The sequence below is a fragment of the Ranitomeya imitator genome, chromosome 1 (assembly GCF_032444005.1).
Source record: "Ranitomeya imitator isolate aRanImi1 chromosome 1, aRanImi1.pri, whole genome shotgun sequence".
Lineage (NCBI taxonomy): Eukaryota > Metazoa > Chordata > Amphibia > Anura > Dendrobatidae > Ranitomeya > Ranitomeya imitator.
Genome location: NC_091282.1, coordinates 38375310 through 38397342, shown reverse-complemented (window position 1 = coordinate 38397342; position 22033 = coordinate 38375310). Strand labels below are relative to the sequence as shown.

Here is a 22033-nt window from a genome sequence, read left to right as displayed (position 1 = left end):
CGTTTGTGCAGACACATGCACATTTGTGGCCTGCTGGAGGTCATTTTGCAGGGCTCTGGCAATGCTCCTCCTGTTCCTCCTTGCACAAAGGCTGAGGTAGTGGTCCTGCTGCTGGGTTGTTGCCCTCCTACAGTCCCCTCTACCTCTCCTGGTGTACTGGCCTGTCTCCAGCCTCTGGACACTACTCTGACAGACACAGCAAACCTTCTTGCCACAGCTCGCATTCAAGTGACATCCAGGATGAGCTGCACTACCTGAGCCACTTGTGTGGATTGTTGAGTCCGTCTCATGCTACCACGAGTGTCAAAGCACAACCAACATTCAAAAGTGACCAGAACATCAGCCAGAAAGCACTGGTGCTGAGATGTGGTCTGTGGTCCCCACCTGCAGAACCACTCCTTTATAGGGGGTGTCTTGATCATTGCCGTGGGCAGCACGGTGGCGCAGTGCTTAGCACAGCAGCCTTGCAGCGCTGGAGTCCTGGGTTCTAATCCCACCCAGGACAACATCTGCAAAGAGTTTGTATGTTCTCTCCGTGTTTGCGTGGGTTTCCTCCGGGTACTCCGGTTTCCTCCCACACTCCAAAGACATACTGATAGGGATTCTAGATTGTGAGCCCCAATGGGGACAGTGATGATAATGTGTGCAAAACTGTAAAGCGCTGCGGAATATGTTAGCGCTATATAAAAATAAAGATTATTATTATTATTGCCAATAATTTCCATCTGTTGTCTATTCCATTTGCACAACAGCATGTGAAATTGATTGTCAATCATTGTTGCTTCCTAAGTGGAAAATTTCATCTCACAGAAGTTTGATTTACTTGGAGTTATATTCTGTTGTTTAAATGTTCCCTTTATTTTTTTGAGCAGTGTATATACTGTATATACACTGTGAAAACATAGGCCACTGCATTGTGACAGGTCAATTGTTTTCTTATGAAACTGGTCCTAGTGTCTGATATAGGGAGGTTAGATTGCAAATATCATTATGGAAAGAGACCCATCTGTAAAATTATGTTTACGGCGCCGAGAAATATGCGCTGAATAAGGAAGTTCACTTTTCGCTTTTCTTATACTAAAAATTACTGGACAAGGCCGAACACCGCACACTACACCTACCATAAAGTAGCATTTATATATAGTTTTACTTTGTGTCTAATAATTAGGATTCAAAAGAAAAAACACAATTTTGTGTTATGAAGATGATTTAATTTCATGTTTTATAATCATAACCAGTTGTAACATTTATCTGACCACATACCGAACATTATTTTTAACAAACATACAATATGAGACTTTTACAAGGAACATTTTGAATGCAATTACCCTATTGTTTTGCTGGAAAAAAGGAAAATAAATTCAATGCTAGGCAATAATTTAAGGACACTGCCACCTTAGTTGCTAACATTTCTTGTGTTATCGTATTAACCTGGTTAGATGGCAGACTTTACTTAAGCAAGACCCAAACTGTCAGATGAAGGTATGGCAAGATGCTTTTTTTATGGAAAAAGAATGTATAATCAGAAAATGACCTATTGTTAACCAAATTAAAAAAATACATAGTTTTTAATTTTCCATATTACAATATAAAAAAAATCATTTGGCCACTGAGCCTAGCCACTGGCTGATGCTACCTGTTCTGTAGAGATCAATTTGGGCAGTGATCATATTATGACTGGCAAGGTTGCAATGAAAAATAACACCTATTATAAAGAACACAGGATCCATCATTCACAATAGGTGATGGTCACAGCTACCCTACTCCCCCTCTCCCTGCACCATGACCTCTGTATGCTTTGTAAACTCCCTCATCATTTCTGTTTCTGCACTGTGTGCAGAATTATTAGGCGAGTTGTATTTTGTTCACATGATACTATTTATACATGTTGTCCTACTCCAAGCTGTTCAGGCTTGAGAGCTAACTACCAATTACGTTAATCAGGTGATGTGCATCTCTGTAATGAGGAGGAGTGTTGTCTAATGACATCAATACCCTATATAAAAGGTGTGCTTAATTATTATGCAATTTCCTTTCAAAATGGGTCAGAAGAGAGATTTGACGGGCTCTGAAAAAGTCCAAAATTGTGAGATGTCTTGCAGAGGGATGCAGAGGTCTTGAAATTGCCAAACTTTTGAAGCGTGATCACCGAACAATCAAGAGTTTCATGGCAAATAGCCAACAGGGTCGCAAGAAGTGTGTTGGGCAAAAAAGGCGCAAAATAATTGCCCATGAATTGAGGAAAATCAAGCGTGAAGCTGCCAAGATGCCATTTGCCACCAGTTTTGCCATATTTCAGAGCTGCAACGTTACTGGAGTAACAAAAAGCAGAAGGTGTGCGATACTCAGGGACATAGCCAAGGTATGGCTGAAAAACGACCACCTTTGAACAAGATCATAAAACGTCAAGACTGAGCCAAGAAATGTCTTAAGACTGACTTTTCAAAGGTTTTATGGACTGATGAAATGAGAGTGACTCTTGATGGGGCAGATGGATGGGCCAGAGGCTGGATGAGTAAAGGGCAGAGAGCTCCACTCCGACTCAGATGCCAGCAAGGTGGAGGTGGGGTACTGGTATGGGCTGGTGTCATCAAAGATGAACTTGTGGGACCTTTTCGGGTTGAGGATGGAGTGAAGCTCAACTCCCAGACCTACTGCCAGTTTCTGGAAGACAACTTCTTCAAGCAGTGGTACAGGAAGAAGTCAGTATAGTTCAAGAAAAACATGATTTTCATGCAGGACAATGCTCCATCACATGCCGCCAACTACTCTGCAGCGTGGCTGCCCAGTAAAGGTCTCAAAGAAGAAAGAATATTGACATGGCCCCCTTGTTCATCTGATCTGAACCCCATAGAGCAGGGGTCCCCAACTCCAGTCCTCAAGGCCCACCAACATGTCATGTTTTCAGGATTTCCTTAGTCTTGCCCAGGTAATAATTGCATCACCTGTGCAATGCAAAGGAAATCCTGAAAACATGACCTGTTGGTGGGCCTTGAGGACTGGAGTTGGGGACCCCTGCCATAGAGAACCTGTGGTCCCTCATAAAATGTGAGATCTACAGGGAGGGAAAACAGTCCACCTCTTGGAACAGTGTCTGGGAGGCTGTGGTGGCTGCTGCACGCATTGTTGATCGTAAACAGATCAAGCAACTGACAGAATCTATGGATGGAAGGCTGTTGATTGTCATCATACAGAAAGGTGGCTATATTGGTCACTCATTTTTTGGGGTTTTGCATGTCAGAAATGTTTATTTCTAAATGTTGTGCAGTTATATTGGTTTACCTGGTGAAAATAAACAAGTGAGATAGGAATATATGTGGTTTTTAAGTTGCCTAATAATTCTGCACAGTAATAGTTACCTGCACAAACAGATATCCTCCTAAGATAGCCAAATCTAAAAAAAACCCTACTCCAATTTCCAAAAATATTAAGCTTTGATATTTATGAGTCTTTTGGGTTGATTGAGAACATAGTTGTTGATCAACTATAAAAATAATCCTGTAAAATACAACTTGCCTAATAATTCTGCACACAGAGTAGTCCTAGTAGCTGCTGCATATCTCTGAATGCTGTTAATAGAAGCTTAGCTAATGGTCTTTCAACATTGGAAGGTAGAGCCACGTTTCCTAATGCTAGGTATGCCAAAATTTATGGCGCAGTGAAAATAAACTATGTTCCAGTATCATGTTTTGACCAATGGTAAAAACTCATCTTGTACCTCCAGAAAGTTTAACCAAGCTTATAAAGCTTCTCAAGGATACTCACCATTTTTTTCTCATAGAGAAGCATTTAAAAGTTGCCGCACAAGTTCTGATAATGCCACAACATTTAACGGTCAATACTTGCACAAGACCTCACTAGCAAGTAAATCTATATTTTTTGATATTTTAGAGAAAATCACACTGTATACAAAATGTTGTAGGTCCTAAATGCCTCAAAGACAGAATGTAATGGATGCATCATCCAACATGCGTAATACTGAGAATCAAGAACCTGGTTATGAGGAGCTCTAGATATAAAACGGGACCCAAATTAACATTTATTTAAATAGTTCCTGCATCTTTATTTCATTTGCATAAATTAATCAAAATTTTTCTTCTAAGACATTATGTCCGCCAAGAAATTATTGATATTGTATTACAAAAAGAAGAACTTAAAAGGTAATCTGTTAGAAGGATCATCCCTCCTAAGCCATCTATAAGGGCATGCCGGTTATAGGAAGCAAAATAAAATGATATCTCCATATCGGCGATCCAATGATTTATTCTAGAGAAATTCATGTTTTTCTTATCTGTAAATGAGCTATATGGGTTGGACACAGATCTGCATGAAAATCTGCATCAACAACATATTTTAAATGTATGAGGAAATTACAAGTGTGATATGTAATGGCTGACACTTTGCTCTCACAGTCACACACAACTCTGCAGCGAGATCACAACTAACAGTACACCAGAGCTAACACAGAACAACAAAAGTTTGTCTCATTGCACACACTTGCAGCAGCACGCGTCCTCTCACAGTGCTGTCAGCTCTGCTGCAGAGCTGTGCCTAATTACAACCAACACAGTACAGCAGAGATAAACCTTGTCTCATTACAAACACAACAAGCACATTTGCAGTTGTCCTGTAATAGTGCTCTCAGCTATGCTGTTCTGCCCTTCACCCATACTGGCTGCCTGTGAGATGGAAGCTGAAGCACTGCGAGAACAAGTGCTGCTGTAATTGATTGTACGGAGACAAACTTCACTTCTGCTGTAGTGTTAGTACTGATTTCACTGCAGAGCTGTGTGTGATTATGAGATCGGACTGTCAGTCGTTAATTGGTTGACACTGGTAACGCCTCTGTTTATTTACAGTAAGTTTGTAGGCAGATTCTCCGGAAGATCTATGTCTAGCCCATAGATCTTAACAGCTCATTTGTATATGATAAAAACATGGCTTTCTCTGGAAAAGGACATCGGCTCGCAGATCATTTTTTTCAGCTTCATTAGACCTATAGGCCCCTGTAGATGCCTTAGGAGGGTTGATCCTACTGACAGATTCCCTTTATGAAATGTAACGCTGAAAACTAATGAGGTCTACCGACAGACGCACACTAATTGAACATTACATTACACTGGTCATCACTGAAGGGTCTGGTTAGGTCTCTTTACAGTTACTGATGTACACTACAGTCTGCATTTACAAAGAAATTAAAAGGAACATCCCCAAGACCTGAGAGAACTCATCATACAGATTTTCCCCAGTACATAATCCAGCAAATTGATTGTCTCCATGTGAACATTTCAACTTGGAGGGCACGCACGTACCAGTCATGGCTAATTTAATAGTCAATGAATTACCGTAAAATGGGCTTGTACAAGTCTAAAATAATATTGCTGCTTTCTTCCAAAAACACCAAACAGCAGCTTCACTTGTTCATTGGCTGTGAATAGGACTGAGCTGCGACACAATCTATGAACAAGACATATTTTCTTTTCTAATCTCATATAATCCTTTTTACATGCATGAATTCAATTGAAACTTGAGTTTTCTCCATCTTCTCACAAAGCCGGGCTTAATTAAAGCGGCTGTCAGAGCTCAAACATTGATCATATTTATGCTGCCATGCCAACTTCTGACGCCCCCAGCAAACTGCAGATAAAAAGCAGTAATGTATAAGGGCCATTCACACGAGTATACGGAAAGATCAAGTTTTCAGCAACAGATGTCACATTCTAAGGGCTTGTTCACACATCGCATTTCTTGCCTTGGAAAAAAAATGCAGCATTTTACAGTACAAGCAAAGTGAATGAGATTTTCTGAAGTCTCATGCCTATGCTTCTTATTTTTTTCCAATGCAAATTTAAACCTTTAAAGCATTTTTTCACGTCTGCAGCATGTCAAGGCTTTCAGAGTTTTTCACCGATTCAAATGAAGATAAAAAAAAAAAAATGAGTATTTTACGCACCCTTTTTCCTGCAGCAAAAAAATCTGCTGCAAATACTACCTGTGTGCACATTCCCTTAGGCTGGCCGTACAGATTAGATAGCTCTGACTCGGTAAAGCAGCCGTCACTCTCAACCTCGACATAGGCATGCACGCTCGCATTGGATGAGTATGCGTGTGATTTTAGTAGCAGGAGGGAGGTAAGAAGCTGCCAGATTGAGACAGCAGCTGTTTTATACCTGGAAAATAATAGGATCAGTCAGCTAAAATCTAACAGCCTAACCCTTATCTCCCCTGCCCTCGAATGGACAATTTAGCAGTTATTCATCTAATGTCTACAGCCAGCCTTTTTTACCGAGCATATGGACATGGGTTATCTTCATGACACTACTCGTTAAAGTAACAAGGATTACCTAGTTCTCACAATCCTAAGACCAGAAAGATGGGTTCTACCGGAGCTTCACTTAAAAGCTTATATAGTACCATTCCAAATTCATCTAGTTATCAGTATGTAGTAATGCTCATGTGCAGCATGGTGGCCATTTCTTCTTTGGGTTAGGTTTCATAATGATCACATCTGAAACGTCTATCCTATATGTAGGAAACATACCTTGAGTATTACAGTAATATTCACACTTACTGCTGGTCTACAATGTGTGCCTCCTGCTTCAGTATACTGGTTAGACTACCTAGCAAGGGTTCCGATGTCAACCAGTCTACAGAAACTGTACCAAGGCAGAGTTCTTACCTAAACAGAACCTTCTAGTCTACTGGGATGCAAGTACAAGATACATTTAAAACTTATAAAAAACATTTGTGTTTCATCCCAAATCCACAGCACGGAAGACAAGTAGATAAGATTGGAGGACCGCACCAGAACCATGGTGGTGGTAAACCTCCTTGTAGATGTGGATTACCTCGTGATCGTCTTGCAGCAAATGTAACAATTTCCTTTAACACTAAAAGAATTAAAATCAATGCCGATGCATACAGTTCTAACTTTGCTCTCTTCTTTGCATGTATGGTATGGCGGTGTACAAAACAAAGGTGACTACATATTCCGACATATAACGACATGGACGGAGGCTCATTCAGCTTCAGCGCAGGCACAGAGTGTGGTTAAATGCTGGTTTTCAGTAAGTACTTGAAGATTCTACAGTCCTATAACACACCATCATCTTCAATGAAAAAGCTATTTATACTGTAAAACAGGAGGAAAGGACACGACATATTGAATGGTAACATGAAGTAAGACACAAATCTGTTGGAAACCGGGGCAGGCAGTTAGTACGTGTTGTCTGTTCATCACAGCTGTTGAGAATGATAGAAGATACTTGAGGAAAGAAAATCACTATCTTTGCGGAAAATTTGCAATGGTGGTTGGTGACACTACTGATGTATGGTCTTACAGTGTATTTCCAGCTATAAACTACCTTTTATAAATGTATCTTATGAAGGGTATTAGCTCAATTATTCTTACACAAAACACTGGTGCTCCATTCCCTTCACAATAAAAACTACAAAATTTTGTCAGCCATCAACTACTCTTGAGCCATACATAGTCTTCAGATATCAGTCAGTGCGGTATAGAAGCCTCCTACTGACTTCCATAGGAATTAAATGCCAAGGAGAATCCGGCATTGCGGCTCTGCATAAAGCTAAAAGAGCTCTTTCACCAATAGGATATACTGGAAAATGCATCAAAAATGTCGTGACTGTTGATATCTAAATAGTAGTTTATAGCAAGAGGTCTGCATTTAATGACCTTTATCTTATGCACCAGTTTTCAAAATGATTCCCTATGTTGTCATATCTCCATGTTCTCTCAAATATGTGTCTGAAAAGCAAGTAATAGGTGCAGGTTGATCATTTGTTGCTACTATCGTAAAATTTTCTGCAAATATCCCTCAAATTTGTTTAATTTTTTAAAGTAGGAAACCAAATTCCATATTGAGAACGGTTGGGAGTACCTGACGTCTGTCCTTCCTGGATCTCCGGTAGTTGTCATATCCGGATTCTAGAAGTTTCTAGCTAATAGAATCACCTGCTAGTTTCAAGGGAGGCAGACTGACCACATTGCACAAATTTGTTGGGCGAAACTTTTCCCAATATGCTAAAAATGAAGCAATATGTGCTGAATGTGAAATTCTATAAAATCTCACAGACCGCACTGTGGCCCAGATTCGTCCAAAGTGTTTACGCCAGAATTCTGGCCTATACATAGAAAGGGGCTGTAGTGGAAAGATCAGCGCTGCTGCTGAAGATGACAAATCCAATGCACACAGGTTGTGCAGTAAAAGGCGATTTTTATTAGTGTCAACGCATTTCAAAGTGTCTTACTTCTTCTTCAGGACGAAAAAAACCTTTTGATGAATTTATGTCGGCTTACATTGTACCAGAAATGTTAGTCCAGTCTTTTACCAACTCTGCCTGGACTAACATTTCTGGCAAGGCACATTAGTTTTATTTAGTCAGTACCTATTGGGAAATATAACTCTGCATTAGAGATGCGTACATGCTACACTAGGATTTTTTTTAAAATTAAGACTTCTTGCTTTCTTTTTAAATGCACATATTATTTAAAATGGTATTTTTAACTTGCACATTATGCCATATACTATAAATATGCCATAATTGACTGACCTATGCAGCCTCGACCATGTTGAGAATGGTAGTCCCCCTATTACTGTACTATCCGGTGAGGTGGCCATTGGCCTCAAGGTGGACAATAAATTGAGACAGCAAATGGGGATGCAGACAGGACAGGTGTCAAGGAACTCCCCTCATTCTTAACATAGGTGATGGTAACAAACAACCTGAATCTAGTAAACATTTATGGAATATCCTGTGGATATCCAGTAAATGAATTAGGAATATCCCTTTAAGATATTATATGTATTGAATTCTATTATTTTTCCAAGTAACGCAAATAAAATCTGTTACTTGCCTGAAAGAGATTATCTCACGACAAACGTTTTATGCCATAAATGTATAATAGATATGGGTTCCACCTTGGCATGCAAGGTCACCTTTCCTGTCACTACAGGACAGTCGCGACTTAGCGGGAAGTGGGAGCCCCCTTTCTGGAGAAAGATAAAGAGTTCCACTTCTAGGATCTATACCTATTGAACAAGTATGGCATATGCCACCAATAACTGTTGTGAGACAACCCCTCTAGCATGCCAATACACCTTAGATAGCAGTTGACTGAGCACTCGTTTTGCTAACAGTTATATTCAACCATGACCCTTTGGGTTCGGCCAATCATGCATGTGCTTTCAATGTGGAAGAGGAATATGTTGCTGCCAGATATCTCTGGCAGCAGCTTCTCTTCAGTTGGAACAAAAGAATTGGGTGAATCGGCATGCCCGCTCTTTCTCACTCTGACATCGGTTTGAAAAAAATAGGAAGGTCCCATACACATTAGATTGATAGCAGTTCCCACCAAGGTTGGAGTGTTTGTCCAACATTAATCTGTTTGTCCAACATTAATGTGTACGGAAGCCACTAGAAAAGTGCAAGCCTGAATAGTGGTCAACGTCTAGTCTTTCCTCTCCCAAATGCAGCCGAATGTGAAAATACATAGACAACATATAATTGAAGGATTTCATTTGTGTCCACATAAAGGTACTGTAGGTGATTGGTAGCCATCAAACGAGCATCTGATGATAATCAAGCACCAGCAGAGTGCATGGAGGCAAGGTAAACCAGGTAGCAATGTTGTTCATTCACTGCATGGTATTTTCACAGAAAGAGTTCAGATAAATTCCAAGACAATGAATATCAAAAAAAGTGTTCCTCAGTGCAGAGAAAAAAAAAGTTTTCTTAAAATAAAATAAAAATATAATAGTAATAATATTAACGGAGTCACAGCATGAGCAGAAAACCTCTGTCATCTGGGTCTTTTACGAGTAACAAATAATAAGACCCGTCTGATGGCCTGAAGGCGGTCTTTCAGGGATGTCATGGCAAGGATTGTAAGCTGTGCCTTGTTTTCTAGAGGCAGAACTGCTAGCATCCACCAACACCAGGCTGGGCCACTTGAGTTCAACTGAAATAGAAAAGTAAATTTCATTAAAAAATGTCTTACAATAAAGCAATGTCACAGTCAGAACCGTTGTATATGTAACTAGTACAGCTGTGACCAAAATTTTTGAGAATGGCACAAAAATGTGGGTTTTCAGAACGTTATGGTGCTTCAGTGTTTCTAGATCTTTTAGTCAAATGTTTCTATATTATACTTAGTACAATTAGAGTATGTTACATGTGGCGTATTTGTTGCTTTTTTTTAAGCCCCAAAACCCAAATTGGTGGAAGGAAAACTGCGTGTTTTAAATACGTGTGTTTTTTATGGTCATATTCACAGTGGTTTTACTTGTGTATATGCATGAAAAACAGCTGTTAAAATGCTAAAAGAATTAACATGTGTCTTGGCAGGGCTCAAAATATGAGCTGAAAAAAAAAAAAGTGTGTGCATGAGATTTCAGAAATCGAATTAATTATGCTGGTACTGTTAAACATTGCATAAAATATGTAGTAAAACGACGCGTGTGAACATACCCTTGTAGACATTACATACGTTTTTACATACTTGATATACATCAAGTTTATGCAAAGACTCTATTTACAGTGCTGACCCTTATTTTTCAAGACTTCTGCAGTTCACAATGGTAGACCGGATATCAGTATCTGGCCAAATCCTGACTGATGGGAACACGGTCTTGTATAATCAGTGCTTGGAGTTTATCACAACTTATGTGTTTTTGTTTGTCCTAAAACTTTGAGGACTGACCACAGGTTCTCAATGAGATTGAGATCTGGGCAGCTTCCTGGCCATGGATCCAAAAACGTATTTTTTGTTCACAGAAACAGATATGACATGAGCTTTGTGACATTATGCTAGAAAAGGCATTGGTCATCACAACACTTCGCCTGGATTGTCAGAAGTTGATCTTGGTGGATGTTTTGATACTATTCTTTATTAACATTCTCAGACAAAATTGTGAATAAGCCCACTACCCTGGATGAAAAACAATCCCACACATGAATGTTCTCAGGATGCTTTCCTATTGACATGACACAGGACCCATGGTAGCACGTCAGACTGTTTGGGACATCTGGAATCTGATTGTTAGGAGAAGAAAAGGAGAGCAATACCATGAGTCCTGTATCATGCCAGTTAAGCATTCTGAGATTATTCACGAGTGGGGTTGCTTTTCATTCAAGAGCGTGGTTTCATCCAAGGGTGTGGCACTTTGGGCTTTTCCGGGACTATTTTATTTTTTACCTATTGGGCTAAGAAGTAACTTTTCAGACTGCCAGCTCAACGTGATCACAGACCACTCCTGCTGGCAATTCTGCTGCTTAATGTCAACAAAGCAGCTTTTTGTCTTCCGGGCTGCTCCGTTGGCAGAACAGGTATACACAAGGGAGCTGGCTGTCAATCAGCATGACACTGGCAGTCACGCCCTGTCAACAGAACAAGTGGAAGAGAAGCAGATGCTCTGCCAATGTATCAAATCGGAAGCAGCAGAATTGCCAGCAGGAGCGGTCTGTAAATAAGGAAGATAAACAGTATATAAAAAAGCTAAGAAAAAAATGTGGCGAAAGGTGAACTAAGTACAAAATGAATGGGTTATGAATTGAGTTATGATCAATCTAAAACATAGAACATAATTCAGTTTTGAACAGAAAAGTGCTGAAAATGTGTAGGTAAATGCACTCCATTTTAGATGGACGTTGAAATTAGTTAGAGTTCATGGTTTGTTTTTCTTTAGGTTCTTTTTTAGCCTTAAATAGCTGTCTGCAGGGAGGAAAAGATTAGAAAAACCATGACTGGAATGTTGGCTTACTGTTGTCTTTCACTATTGTTCATAAAAGTGCCCAGGAATTATGTTCTGACCTGTGGATCTGGATCTTTGTTTGGCATCGACCCAAAATGGTTCAGAATTTGTGCCCTCAGATTGTCCTTAAGAGAGGAAAACCAGGCCAAGGCTTGATCATACACAGAATTATGTAATAGGAGAAGCTCTTCATATTCTTGTCCTTCAACCTAAAAGGGAAAATGACGGTTACAATATTGTATTTTCTAAGAACCACAGTACATGAAATGGACTGATTTATATCAATGTCTTTATTTATATAGACTCTAATATTGTCCTGGTTATGTAAAGAAAACAACCATTTAGAACCTGCAATCCCAAATCTTCTACTCATGGAATGAGATTTTATGGCTTGAAGGATGATGAAATCTTTGTATTTGCAATGTACACTTGACATTGAAAAACCAGTAAAAGAGCATTAGTGGTCTATACGTCTTTATGCATTCTCACCAATAATAAAATGCCTCCTGAAGTGAAGTTATAGATTTACTATTACCTTTTTATCTTCCAGATATTCAATATTTGCAGTGTTGTAACCATCTCTTTGTCCATGGCTCAAGACCTTAAACCGGCTCAGGCCTATTGTATCCACTACGGAACGCCCATCTGGGAAAAACTTGACATCTCTCACTTTTAACATACAACCATAGTCTGCAAATCTAAAATGACAGCACGAGTTACAATTTGTGTTGATTTCTCTTTTCCCCCCATTCCAAAAGCATTTTGTATGTCGCACTCATATCGGAGTCAAAAATAATCAGTAGTGAATAACTTAGCAAAATCATGCTACTATTATTACCCGCATGTAACATTGTAAAGTTTACCCACTCTACATATTTGGTAACCCTTATTCCTCTGTGCAAAAAGTTTCATAGATGTGCTCAGAGGCTGCAGCGAAGTGTCTGACCCATTTATAGCAGCCTATGAGGAGAAATTCATAGTAGCTAAAAGATACAAGATAAATACAGTACTTCAAGATGGAGGTGATTTTTTTTCCTTTTCCTAATTCAGGATCTTTTCTTTAAGGTGTTGTCTGGTCAAAATCATTACGTATGCAGTCACTCTGTGAGAGCACGCACTGTGCACTGTGAGGATTCGCCACTTTCTGAGCCAGGACCGGAGGGTATGGTATGTACATATTCCCGACCAGGGTCCGTCTAGTGGACATGGACCCGCTCCCTACACTACGTGGCATTCAAAAGTTTCCTATGGGGTCCTGTCTCTTGCAGGTACACCTGTTCTAGACCCTACAACCTTTAAAAAGTTTCTTGCCAGTTTGGTAGCCAAGTGAGCTCATTACATGTCCAACAGTTCAAAACTAGTGAAAACAATCTAGTAACAACGTGAACATTTCTTTTAAGTCACTAAAATTGTTCACCGTAAAAAAGAAAACTTGCTATCATGGCCACTTTCAGGTTGCCTACCCAACTGTATGAAAGCCTAGGTGACTTTCTCTATTTCTTAGTAGGTTTCATTGATTTGTTCCCATAATGCTTTACAGAAGTAATGTTTCCAAATACGTCTTACACACCCTTTCAGTTCATCAGAAATGCACATTCCAAACTGCTTTGTTCCTGTCTCCATGCTTCTCCTGATCATTAGGCGATACCGAGGCTCAAACACATGCAGCGGGCAAGGAATTGTTGGGAAGGCCATAGTGCACACAAATATCGGAACATCTTTACTCAAGCTGTTTGGAGATAAAAACACACATGTCAGTGTGATGGATTTATGTTAGTTCATCTACACCAGTGTTCCCCAAGTTCGGTCCTCAAGAGCCACCAACGGGTCATGTTTTCAGGATTTCCTTAGTAATGCCCAGGTGAGAACTCCATACTCTAGACAGGCATCAATTCCATCACCTGTGCCATATTAAGGAAATCCTAAAAACACGACCTGTTGGTGGCTCTTGAGGACTGGAGTTGGGGACCTCTGATCTACTGTACACTATTGAAATAATCAATTAGTATTTTCAGATGTAAGCCTACTGAACAGTAGAACACCTCCCCATCTAACCAACTATGGCAGATGGGACTGATGGAGCTGAAAGACTCATTAAGCCTATGAATGCATAGAGGATGGTGTACAAAAATACTTTAAGTAAAATGAAATATTGCCTGTGTTCATTAATTTCATCATTAATTGAAGTTCATCAAATTTTTTTGGTGGATGTGTTGTATTTGACAGTGGTACCATTTTGGGGTACATACAGCATATTGCCTAATTTTTATTAAGCTCTATGAGACCTTGGGATTCACTGGTATCACTTTTGGGTCCAGAACACTTTTTAATCACTTTATACATTTTATGTGAGGAAAGGTGAACAAAATTGCAAATCTTTTGTAGCTTTTCATATTCTTTTTTTGTGTGTGACATTCACAGTGTGGAATAAAAAGATTCTAAATTTTAAAAATTGTACTAGTCATTACATTTTTTTTTTCTTCAGAAAAATAGGATTAATTTTTTTTTTTAATTAGACCCACATAGGACATTGAATATGCATCCCTGTGCTCTTCATTATCTAGCCTGTCAAAGTTATGCAGACAAGCAGTCTAACAGATAATGCCTGTGGCAACATCTATTAGGATTTGGTCTATGGCAGATACGTAGGCCAGTGTTAGGCCTTTGGATGCCAGGGCAAAAATCAGCTCCCCACAATCCTACTGCAGGGAGGTAATGGAGTAACAGCGGCAGCAATCTCCTGCTGTCAAGCTCTTTACTTGCTGTGATTGTTATTGATCATAGCATGCAAGGAGCTAATGGAGTCACTGCAGAGCATTCCCCAGGGCTGTGACTGTGCTGTCAGCGGGAAGTAAGATCTGACAGGGGGAGCCCAAGGATCATGATGTACTGCTTTTTGAAGTCTTTTCCATATTCTCCACCTACTGACTTCAATAAGAGCTCTAAAAAAACAGCTTTTTGATTGCTTCAATAAAAAGAACAGAAGTTCATATTCTAAGATTTTTGGTACATTGATATTATAAAAAAATATTACTGTAGGTAACTGTCCCATTCTGAATCAATTTCCCTCATGCATAGGCAGTCTCTACCAATTTGGTAAATATACCGATGTCAGCACACAAATCATAAGGCTAACGGGGTATGTGATTTCTTACAATATGACTTACATTGTGACTAAAAGCCATTTGGCTGGGTCACGCACACGCTTTGTTCAATCACAACACTTACTTTGATAACTCCTTAATCTCCTCATCGTGCAGTTTCTTTCGCTCATTTAGCTCTTCTGGTAGGTAACGTATTATTAGTTCTTCTGTCAGAAGAGTCTTCTTGTAAGTTCTACTTGCGAGGAACTAGATGAACACAAGTAGAAATGATAGAATTAGCATTATTAATGCTATCACATCCATATTGGCAGACTGTAGGAACTCAACTACACAACCTATTCACAAGCAAAAGTCTCTCAGGTCTGATAGAAAACATTGAAAATTTGACTGGACAGCGCCTAGATTGAAGCGGATTTCATCTGAAGTCGGTACATAGAAGTGACACGCATATTCGCATTAGGTGTCATTCAAAACTTAAAAGCGGAAAAAATGCTCAAATGACTGAACATATCGACAGCAAAGTGGTTTTACAATATTTATAAAATAGGAAGAGACTTTAAAGGGAACCTGTCACCCCCAAAATCGAGGGTGAGCTAAGCCCATCGGTATCAGGGGCTTATCTACAGCATTCTGTAATGCTGTAGATAAGCCCCCGATGTATCCTGAAAGATGAGAAAAAGAAGTTAGATTATACTCACCTGGGGGGGCGGTCCGATCCAATGGGCGTCGTGGTCCGGGGCCTCCTATCTTCATAGGATGACGTCCTCTTCTTGTCTTCACGCTGCAGCTCCGGCACAGGCGTACTTTGTCTGCCCTGTTGAGGGCAGAGTAAAGTACTACAGTGCGCAGGGGCTGGGCCTCTCTGACCTTTCCCGGCGCCTGCGCACTGCACTACTTTGCTCTGCCCTCAACAGGGCAGACAAAGTACGCCTGCGCCGGAGCCGCAGTGTGAAGACAAGAAGAGGACGTCATCATAAGAAGATGGGAGGCCCCGGACCAGACCGTGACACCCATCAGACCAGAACCGGAACCCTGGGTGAGTATAATATAACCTTTTTCTCATCTTTCAGGATACATCGGGGCTTATCTACAGCATTACAGAATGCTGTAGATAAGCCCATGATGCTGGTGGGCTTAGCTCACATTCGATTTTGGGGGTGACAGGTTCCCTTTAAAAGTGTTTTGAAGCATTTTCCCCTGGGTCCCACACTTTCAATGCGATGGTTGGGTACATTCCTAATGTTAGCCTGTATTTGCAGGCTAACCACTTCACAACATTGGATGTATAGGTACGTCTAAGGTTGTCTTCCCTGCCTGTAATGCAGACTCGGAGCTCGCATCTTTCCCTGCACATGACAGCTGACCTGATCGGTGTTCATAGATCATGATTTATGATACACACAGAAGTGCTGGAGCAATGCTAAGCATAGCTCAGGCGATTGGATGATTGCAGCTTCACGTCTCCTAAAGGGACTATTGAAACCAGTAGAAAAAAAAAAAATTTTTCAAAATATAAAAGTTCAAATCACCCCCCTTTTGCTCCATTCAAAATAAAGCAATAACAAAAATTACACATATTTGGTATCGCTGCATACCGAAATGTCTGATCTATCAAAATATAAAGAAAATGAATTTGATCAGTAGACGGAGTAAAAAAAAATATATATATATATATATATATAAGCCAGAATGACTCAGCCCCATTTCCTGAAAAGTGGAGATGCTATTGAGCGCCATTTGTCTCTCTCAAGGTGGTTGTTGCTACTGCTCAGATCAGTCATTATATCCAAGCACTTATTCGACAGAGTTTTCCTTTCAACTGTGGCTGAGCTTCACTAGCAGTAGTTATAGATAAGAGAAAGCTTCAATTTATAACAGCACGGACTTCAGGCACAATATTCCTTTATTAAGGTGATCTTGGTTCAGGCCCCTCATTGCAGGCATGGGTCTTTATCTCCCCCTTTTTTTCTCTCCTCTCACATCCTCTGGACAGGTTGGAGTGATGGGAGCAAAATTCTTGCCTGATTTATTATATTTTTGTATATAGGCAATTTGCAAAAATCTTAATACAATTTTTATAAAAAAAAAAAAAAAAAAGCTAAATTAGTAAAATAATAAAGTTACTTTAGAAACAAATTTAGCAAAGTACTGCAGTGCGCAGGCGCCGGGAAAGGTCAGAGAGGCCCAGCCCCTGCGCACTGCAGTACTTTGCTCTGCCCTGAACAGGGGAGACAAAGTACGCCTGCGCCGGAGCCGCAGCGTGAAGACCAGAAGAGGACGTCATCTGATGAAGATGGGAGGCGCCGGACCCGGACCAACAGCGGGACCGCCCCTGGGTGAGTATAATCTAACCTTTTTTTCTCATCTTTCAGGATACATCGGGGGCTTATCTACAGCATTAAAGAATGCTGTAGATAAGCCCCTGATGCCGGTGGGCTTACCTCACCCGCGATTTTGGGGGTGACATGTTCCCTTTAATTTTGACTGTAGGAATGGCCACTAACTAGGTTTCAAGCATACAATGTCGGTCTGGGGTGCTGAGGGCCCAACAGTAACCAACTTCAGGGCCCCACTTTTCAGCTACATGCAAATGTGCCATTGTCCTCAATCATAAATTTATATAATAATTAACTGTGAAGATTGGTAAATGAATCACTATGTACATTCAATGGCAGAATCTTATTCAAGTATGTCGTGCCAATCACTGTTCATAAAAGAGGGCACAGGAGCCCACCAGAGGATTCTCCGGTTCTCCTGTGGGCCAGTCCAAGCCTGACTGTGTATGCATTACAGGACTATCATTTCTTTAATTGTTTGAGAAGCCGTCTGTAACTTCAGGACATAAATTCCCACGAGTTTCTGGAGCCTCCTGCACCGACATGCTTTAGGGCTAATCTGGTGTAACAGCTTGTAGTGACGTAAAATCTCTGCACCAATGCCTGTGGGTGTCCATAATAAATTGTTTATTTCCCCTGGCACACCAATACCTGTATAAAATGATGAACTCACCTGTGACAAATTTTCCTTGCAGAGGGGACAGTGAGGGTTGTGGTCCAGACAACGTTCAAGGCATTTGAGGCAGAATGTGTGCCCACATGGGGTGGCTACAGGCTCATAAAATAACCTGAACAAATAAAAGCAGATAGAAAATGTAAATGCAGGCTAATTATATATGTGCAACCCTAGCTGTAACCGAGCATGACTGAGGATGATGATAGATGATAATCTCCCCAGTATCAGCATGACACAGAAAAACCTGCTGTTATTTAACCCTGATAGTATATATAATGAGATCTATGTTCTATCAGATGGTGGCGCTGTTGCTTCAGAACCAATGGAGAATCTATATAGGACAGGATTTATTTTGTGCTGCCTGCTTTATGTACAAGTTCATTATTACATATACACACATACTTCCTTTTGCAAAATGTGTCCAATAATAGGCATTTTAGCGTCTGGTAGGTCCATAGCACTTTGCGGCCAGAGTTTACCCGCACTTGTGATCCAAAGATGTTATATTACTTTATCTTTTTTTTTCTATAATCTTTTAAAGGTTCTTTTTTGGGAATTCAAACTCCCAGATTCCATTTATTTTTGTTAATATCATTAGTGTGGGGTTATGGGGTATCAGAACAAAATATTATAGTAACCTGGTGAAAAGTAAAAAGTTCCTATAAGAGTACGTTCACAAGTCGCGGTTTTGCTGCAGACATTATTTTACTATCCCAGTAAAGTGAAAGATTTCTGAAATCTCATGAATATGTTGTATATTCTTTCCTTGCAGATTTGCATTCTATTGAATGTGAAAAAAAAAAAAAAAAAAAAAAACCCAACGCATTTTCTAGGCAACCTCTTTCCTGCCAGAGACACGTTTTTGATGTAGTAATGTCTGCAGCAAATCTTAATGTGTGCACATACTCTTATGCTTACTGGCTTTCCTACTTCCTTAGTTTGATGTTCAGCATGACATTAATAAAGCAGTGTCCATATTGATGTAACATCATGCATCTGTGTGGTCACAGGGTAAGAAAGTTTATTTTTTGCTTTGCTAATTGCAAAAAAAGTGCAATCCCACAATTGCTTTTTGTTTGGCTTTTTTGCTAGATTGACTAAATGCTAAAACTGACCTGCCAATGTGATTCTCCAGGTTATAACAAGTTCATAGACACCAAACATGTCTAGGTTCTTTTTTTATCTAAGTGGTGAAAAAAAATTCCAAAGTTTGGAAAAAAAATAAAAAATGGCGCCATTTTCCGATACCTGTAGCGTCTCCATTTTTCGTGATCTCGGGTTGGGTGAGGGCTTATTTTTTGTGTGCCGAGCTGACATTTTTAAAGATACCACTTTTGTGCAGATACGTTCTTTTGATCGCCCATTATTGCATTTTAATGCAATGTCGCGGCAACCAAAAAAATTCTGGCGTTTTCAATTTTTTTCTCGCTACGCCGTTTTGCGATCAGGCTAATCCTTTTTTTTTTTTATTGACAGATCGGGGGATTCTGACCTCGGCGATACCAAATATGTGTAGGTTTGATTTTTTTTTAAATTTTTTAATTTGAATAGGGCGCAAGGGGAGTGATTTAAACTTTTATTTTTTTTTATATTTTTAAAACTATTTTTCTTTAAGTTTTGGCATGCTTATAACAAAATATTGAGATGAACTTTTGTTAATGACCAAATACTTATTTTCCACCATAATTTGCTAAATAAATCTTGCCAAATCAGACAAGGTGATTTTCTGGATTTCTTTTCTCATTTTGACTCTCATATTTGTGGTCTTCCTATAATGTCAATTACAGGCTTCTCTCATATTTTTAAGTGGGAGAACTTGCACAATTGGTGGCTGACTAAATACTTTTTTCCCCCACTCTATAACAAAGACCAGGCATAAATATCCGTACAGTAAAGGTACCGTCACACTAGACGATATCGCTAGCGATCCGTGACGTTGCAGCGTCCTCGCTAGCGATATCGTCCAGTGTGACACGCAGCAGCGATCAGGCCCCTGCTGTGCTGTCGTTGGTCGGGGAAGAAAGTCCAGAACTTTATTTCGTCGCTGGACTCCCCGTAGACATCGCTGAATCGGCGTGTGTGACACCGATTCAGCGATGTCTTCACTGGTAACCAGGGTAAACATCGGGTAACTAAGCGCAGGGCCGCGCTTAGTAACCCGATGTTTACCCTGGTTACCATCCTAAAAGTAAAAAAAACAAACACTACATACTTACCTACAGCCGTCTGTCCTCCAGCGCTGTGCTCTGCACTCCTCCTGTACTGGCTGTGAGCGTCGGTCAGCCGGAAAGCAGAGCGGTGACGTCACCGCTCTGCTTTCCGGCCGCTGTGCTCACACAGACAGTACAGGAGGAGTGCAGAGCACAGCGCTGGAGGACAGACGGCTGTAGGTAAGTATGTAGTGTTTGTTTTTTTTTACTTCTAGGATGGTAACCAGGGTAAACATCGGGTTACTAAGCGCGGCCCTGCGCTTAGTTACCCGATGTTTACCCTGGTTACCGGCATCGTTGGTCGCTGGAGAGCGGTCTGTGTGACAGCTCTCCAGCGACCAAACAGCGACGCTGCAGCGATCCGGATCGTTGTCGGTATCGCTGCAGCGTCGCTAAGTGTGACGGTACCTTAACACATATTCCACAAGCTACAGCAGAATTCTCTCTAGAATACAGCCAGCTAATTGACATGTAGAATACAGCTATATTGACAGCTATTACTGTATATAGCTCTCTGAGACTAATGGCAAACCAGCTTTTAAATGAAACCTTTCCAGCTACGGGAGATTTGCTTCTCAGTAGCATGTAGATATATGTAGATATTTTTCCCAGAATCAAATTTTTTTTTTTCTTAAGACCTGTTACATTTGACAACTATAATCTGTGGAACCAATACATACAAGTAATTCAATAAAGTGTAGAAAAGACAAAGTAAGCAAATATTAAAACATAATGAATTTTATTAAATACTAGATGGCAGCCCGATTCTAAAGAATCGGGAGTCTAGAATCCATATATACTTGAAATTCGGCAGGAGCTTGAAGAGCAACGTCACTGGGCCCGCCTCCACGCAGTAGAAACTTGCTGTGAGGTAAAAATTCAAAAATCACACCAAAATGGCGGGCGGAGTGTGTCACAGTACGGCACGTTTCTGATTGGTCGCTCGCAGCAGGCGGCAACCAATCAGACACTGGACACTGTTGACGTCACTTATCTCCGGACATTAGCTCCGGACATTAGCTCCGGACATTAGCTCCGGACATTAGCTCCGGACATTAGCTCCGGACATTAGCTCCGGACGGAAGTTGGCACAAATTGCAGGAAGTAGTATTCTAGGCAATTATATATAAGATAATTTTTTAAAATAATGTGATAAAATACCATAGGTGCATACGGTGCATGCATAGGTGCGTATGGGTGTTTCATGAATTTTTGGTATAATCCTTAATCATGCCTGTAATATAAATGTTTTTTTTGGCACTGTCCATAGGTCTCCTCTTCAGTGTGTTCTTCTTCTGTGTGGCTCTAGTAGCTTGTTTTGGTATTTTATCACGTTATTTTAAAAAATTACATTTAATAAAATTCATTATGTTTTAATATTTGCTTACTTCGTCTTTTCTACACTTTATTGAAGTGGTAGTGTGTATTTAATATTGTATTTGACGTTTTTTGCTGCATAATTTTCTCAGGACTGTGTTTCATAATACAAGTAATCCAGCAGAACATTTACAACATATATCACCGCCTGTGTTACATTGTTGTCTACATTAAGGCTATCTGCACACGTTCAGGATTTCTTGCAGAAATTTCCTGAGAAAAACAGGTTTTTTTGCGCGTTTTTGGTGCGTTTTTTTTTTGCGGATTTTTCCAGACATTTCCCAATGCATTATATAGTGGGAAATCCATAAAAAATCCGAAAAATTAATAAACATGCTGTGTTTTTAACCGCGATGCGTTTTTTTTTGCGGAAAAAAACGCATCATGTGCACAAAAATTGCGGAATGCATTCTAAATGATGGAATGCATAATGTATGCTGCTTTTTTGCGGTCTTATAGGGTTTTTATAGTGAAAAAAAGGTGAAAAAAACGCAAAAAATCTGCAACGTGTGCACACAGCCTAAAGGCTACGTTACAAGAACTTGTGAAACAATAC

The 22033-nt window shown here is 40.1% G+C and overlaps 1 protein-coding gene across 1 annotated transcript in view; it reads right to left on the bottom strand.

Moving 5' to 3' along the window:
• Window positions 1-2986: 2986 nt before the first annotated feature.
• The window catches only part of LOC138670251 (LON peptidase N-terminal domain and RING finger protein 2-like), a 69717-nt gene continuing 50670 nt past the window's right edge, over window positions 2987-22033 (bottom strand). Inside the window, exons 2-7 of the mRNA XM_069757854.1 lie at window positions 17888-18040; window positions 15003-15124; window positions 13345-13503; window positions 12310-12472; window positions 11834-11983; window positions 2987-9982 (exon numbers count right to left, since the gene is read on the bottom strand). Of these exons, the coding sequence (XP_069613955.1) occupies window positions 9824-9982; window positions 11834-11983; window positions 12310-12472; window positions 13345-13503; window positions 15003-15124; window positions 17888-18040 (906 nt within the window). The 3' untranslated portion in view covers window positions 2987-9823. The remainder of the gene's footprint in view (window positions 9983-11833; window positions 11984-12309; window positions 12473-13344; window positions 13504-15002; window positions 15125-17887; window positions 18041-22033) is intronic.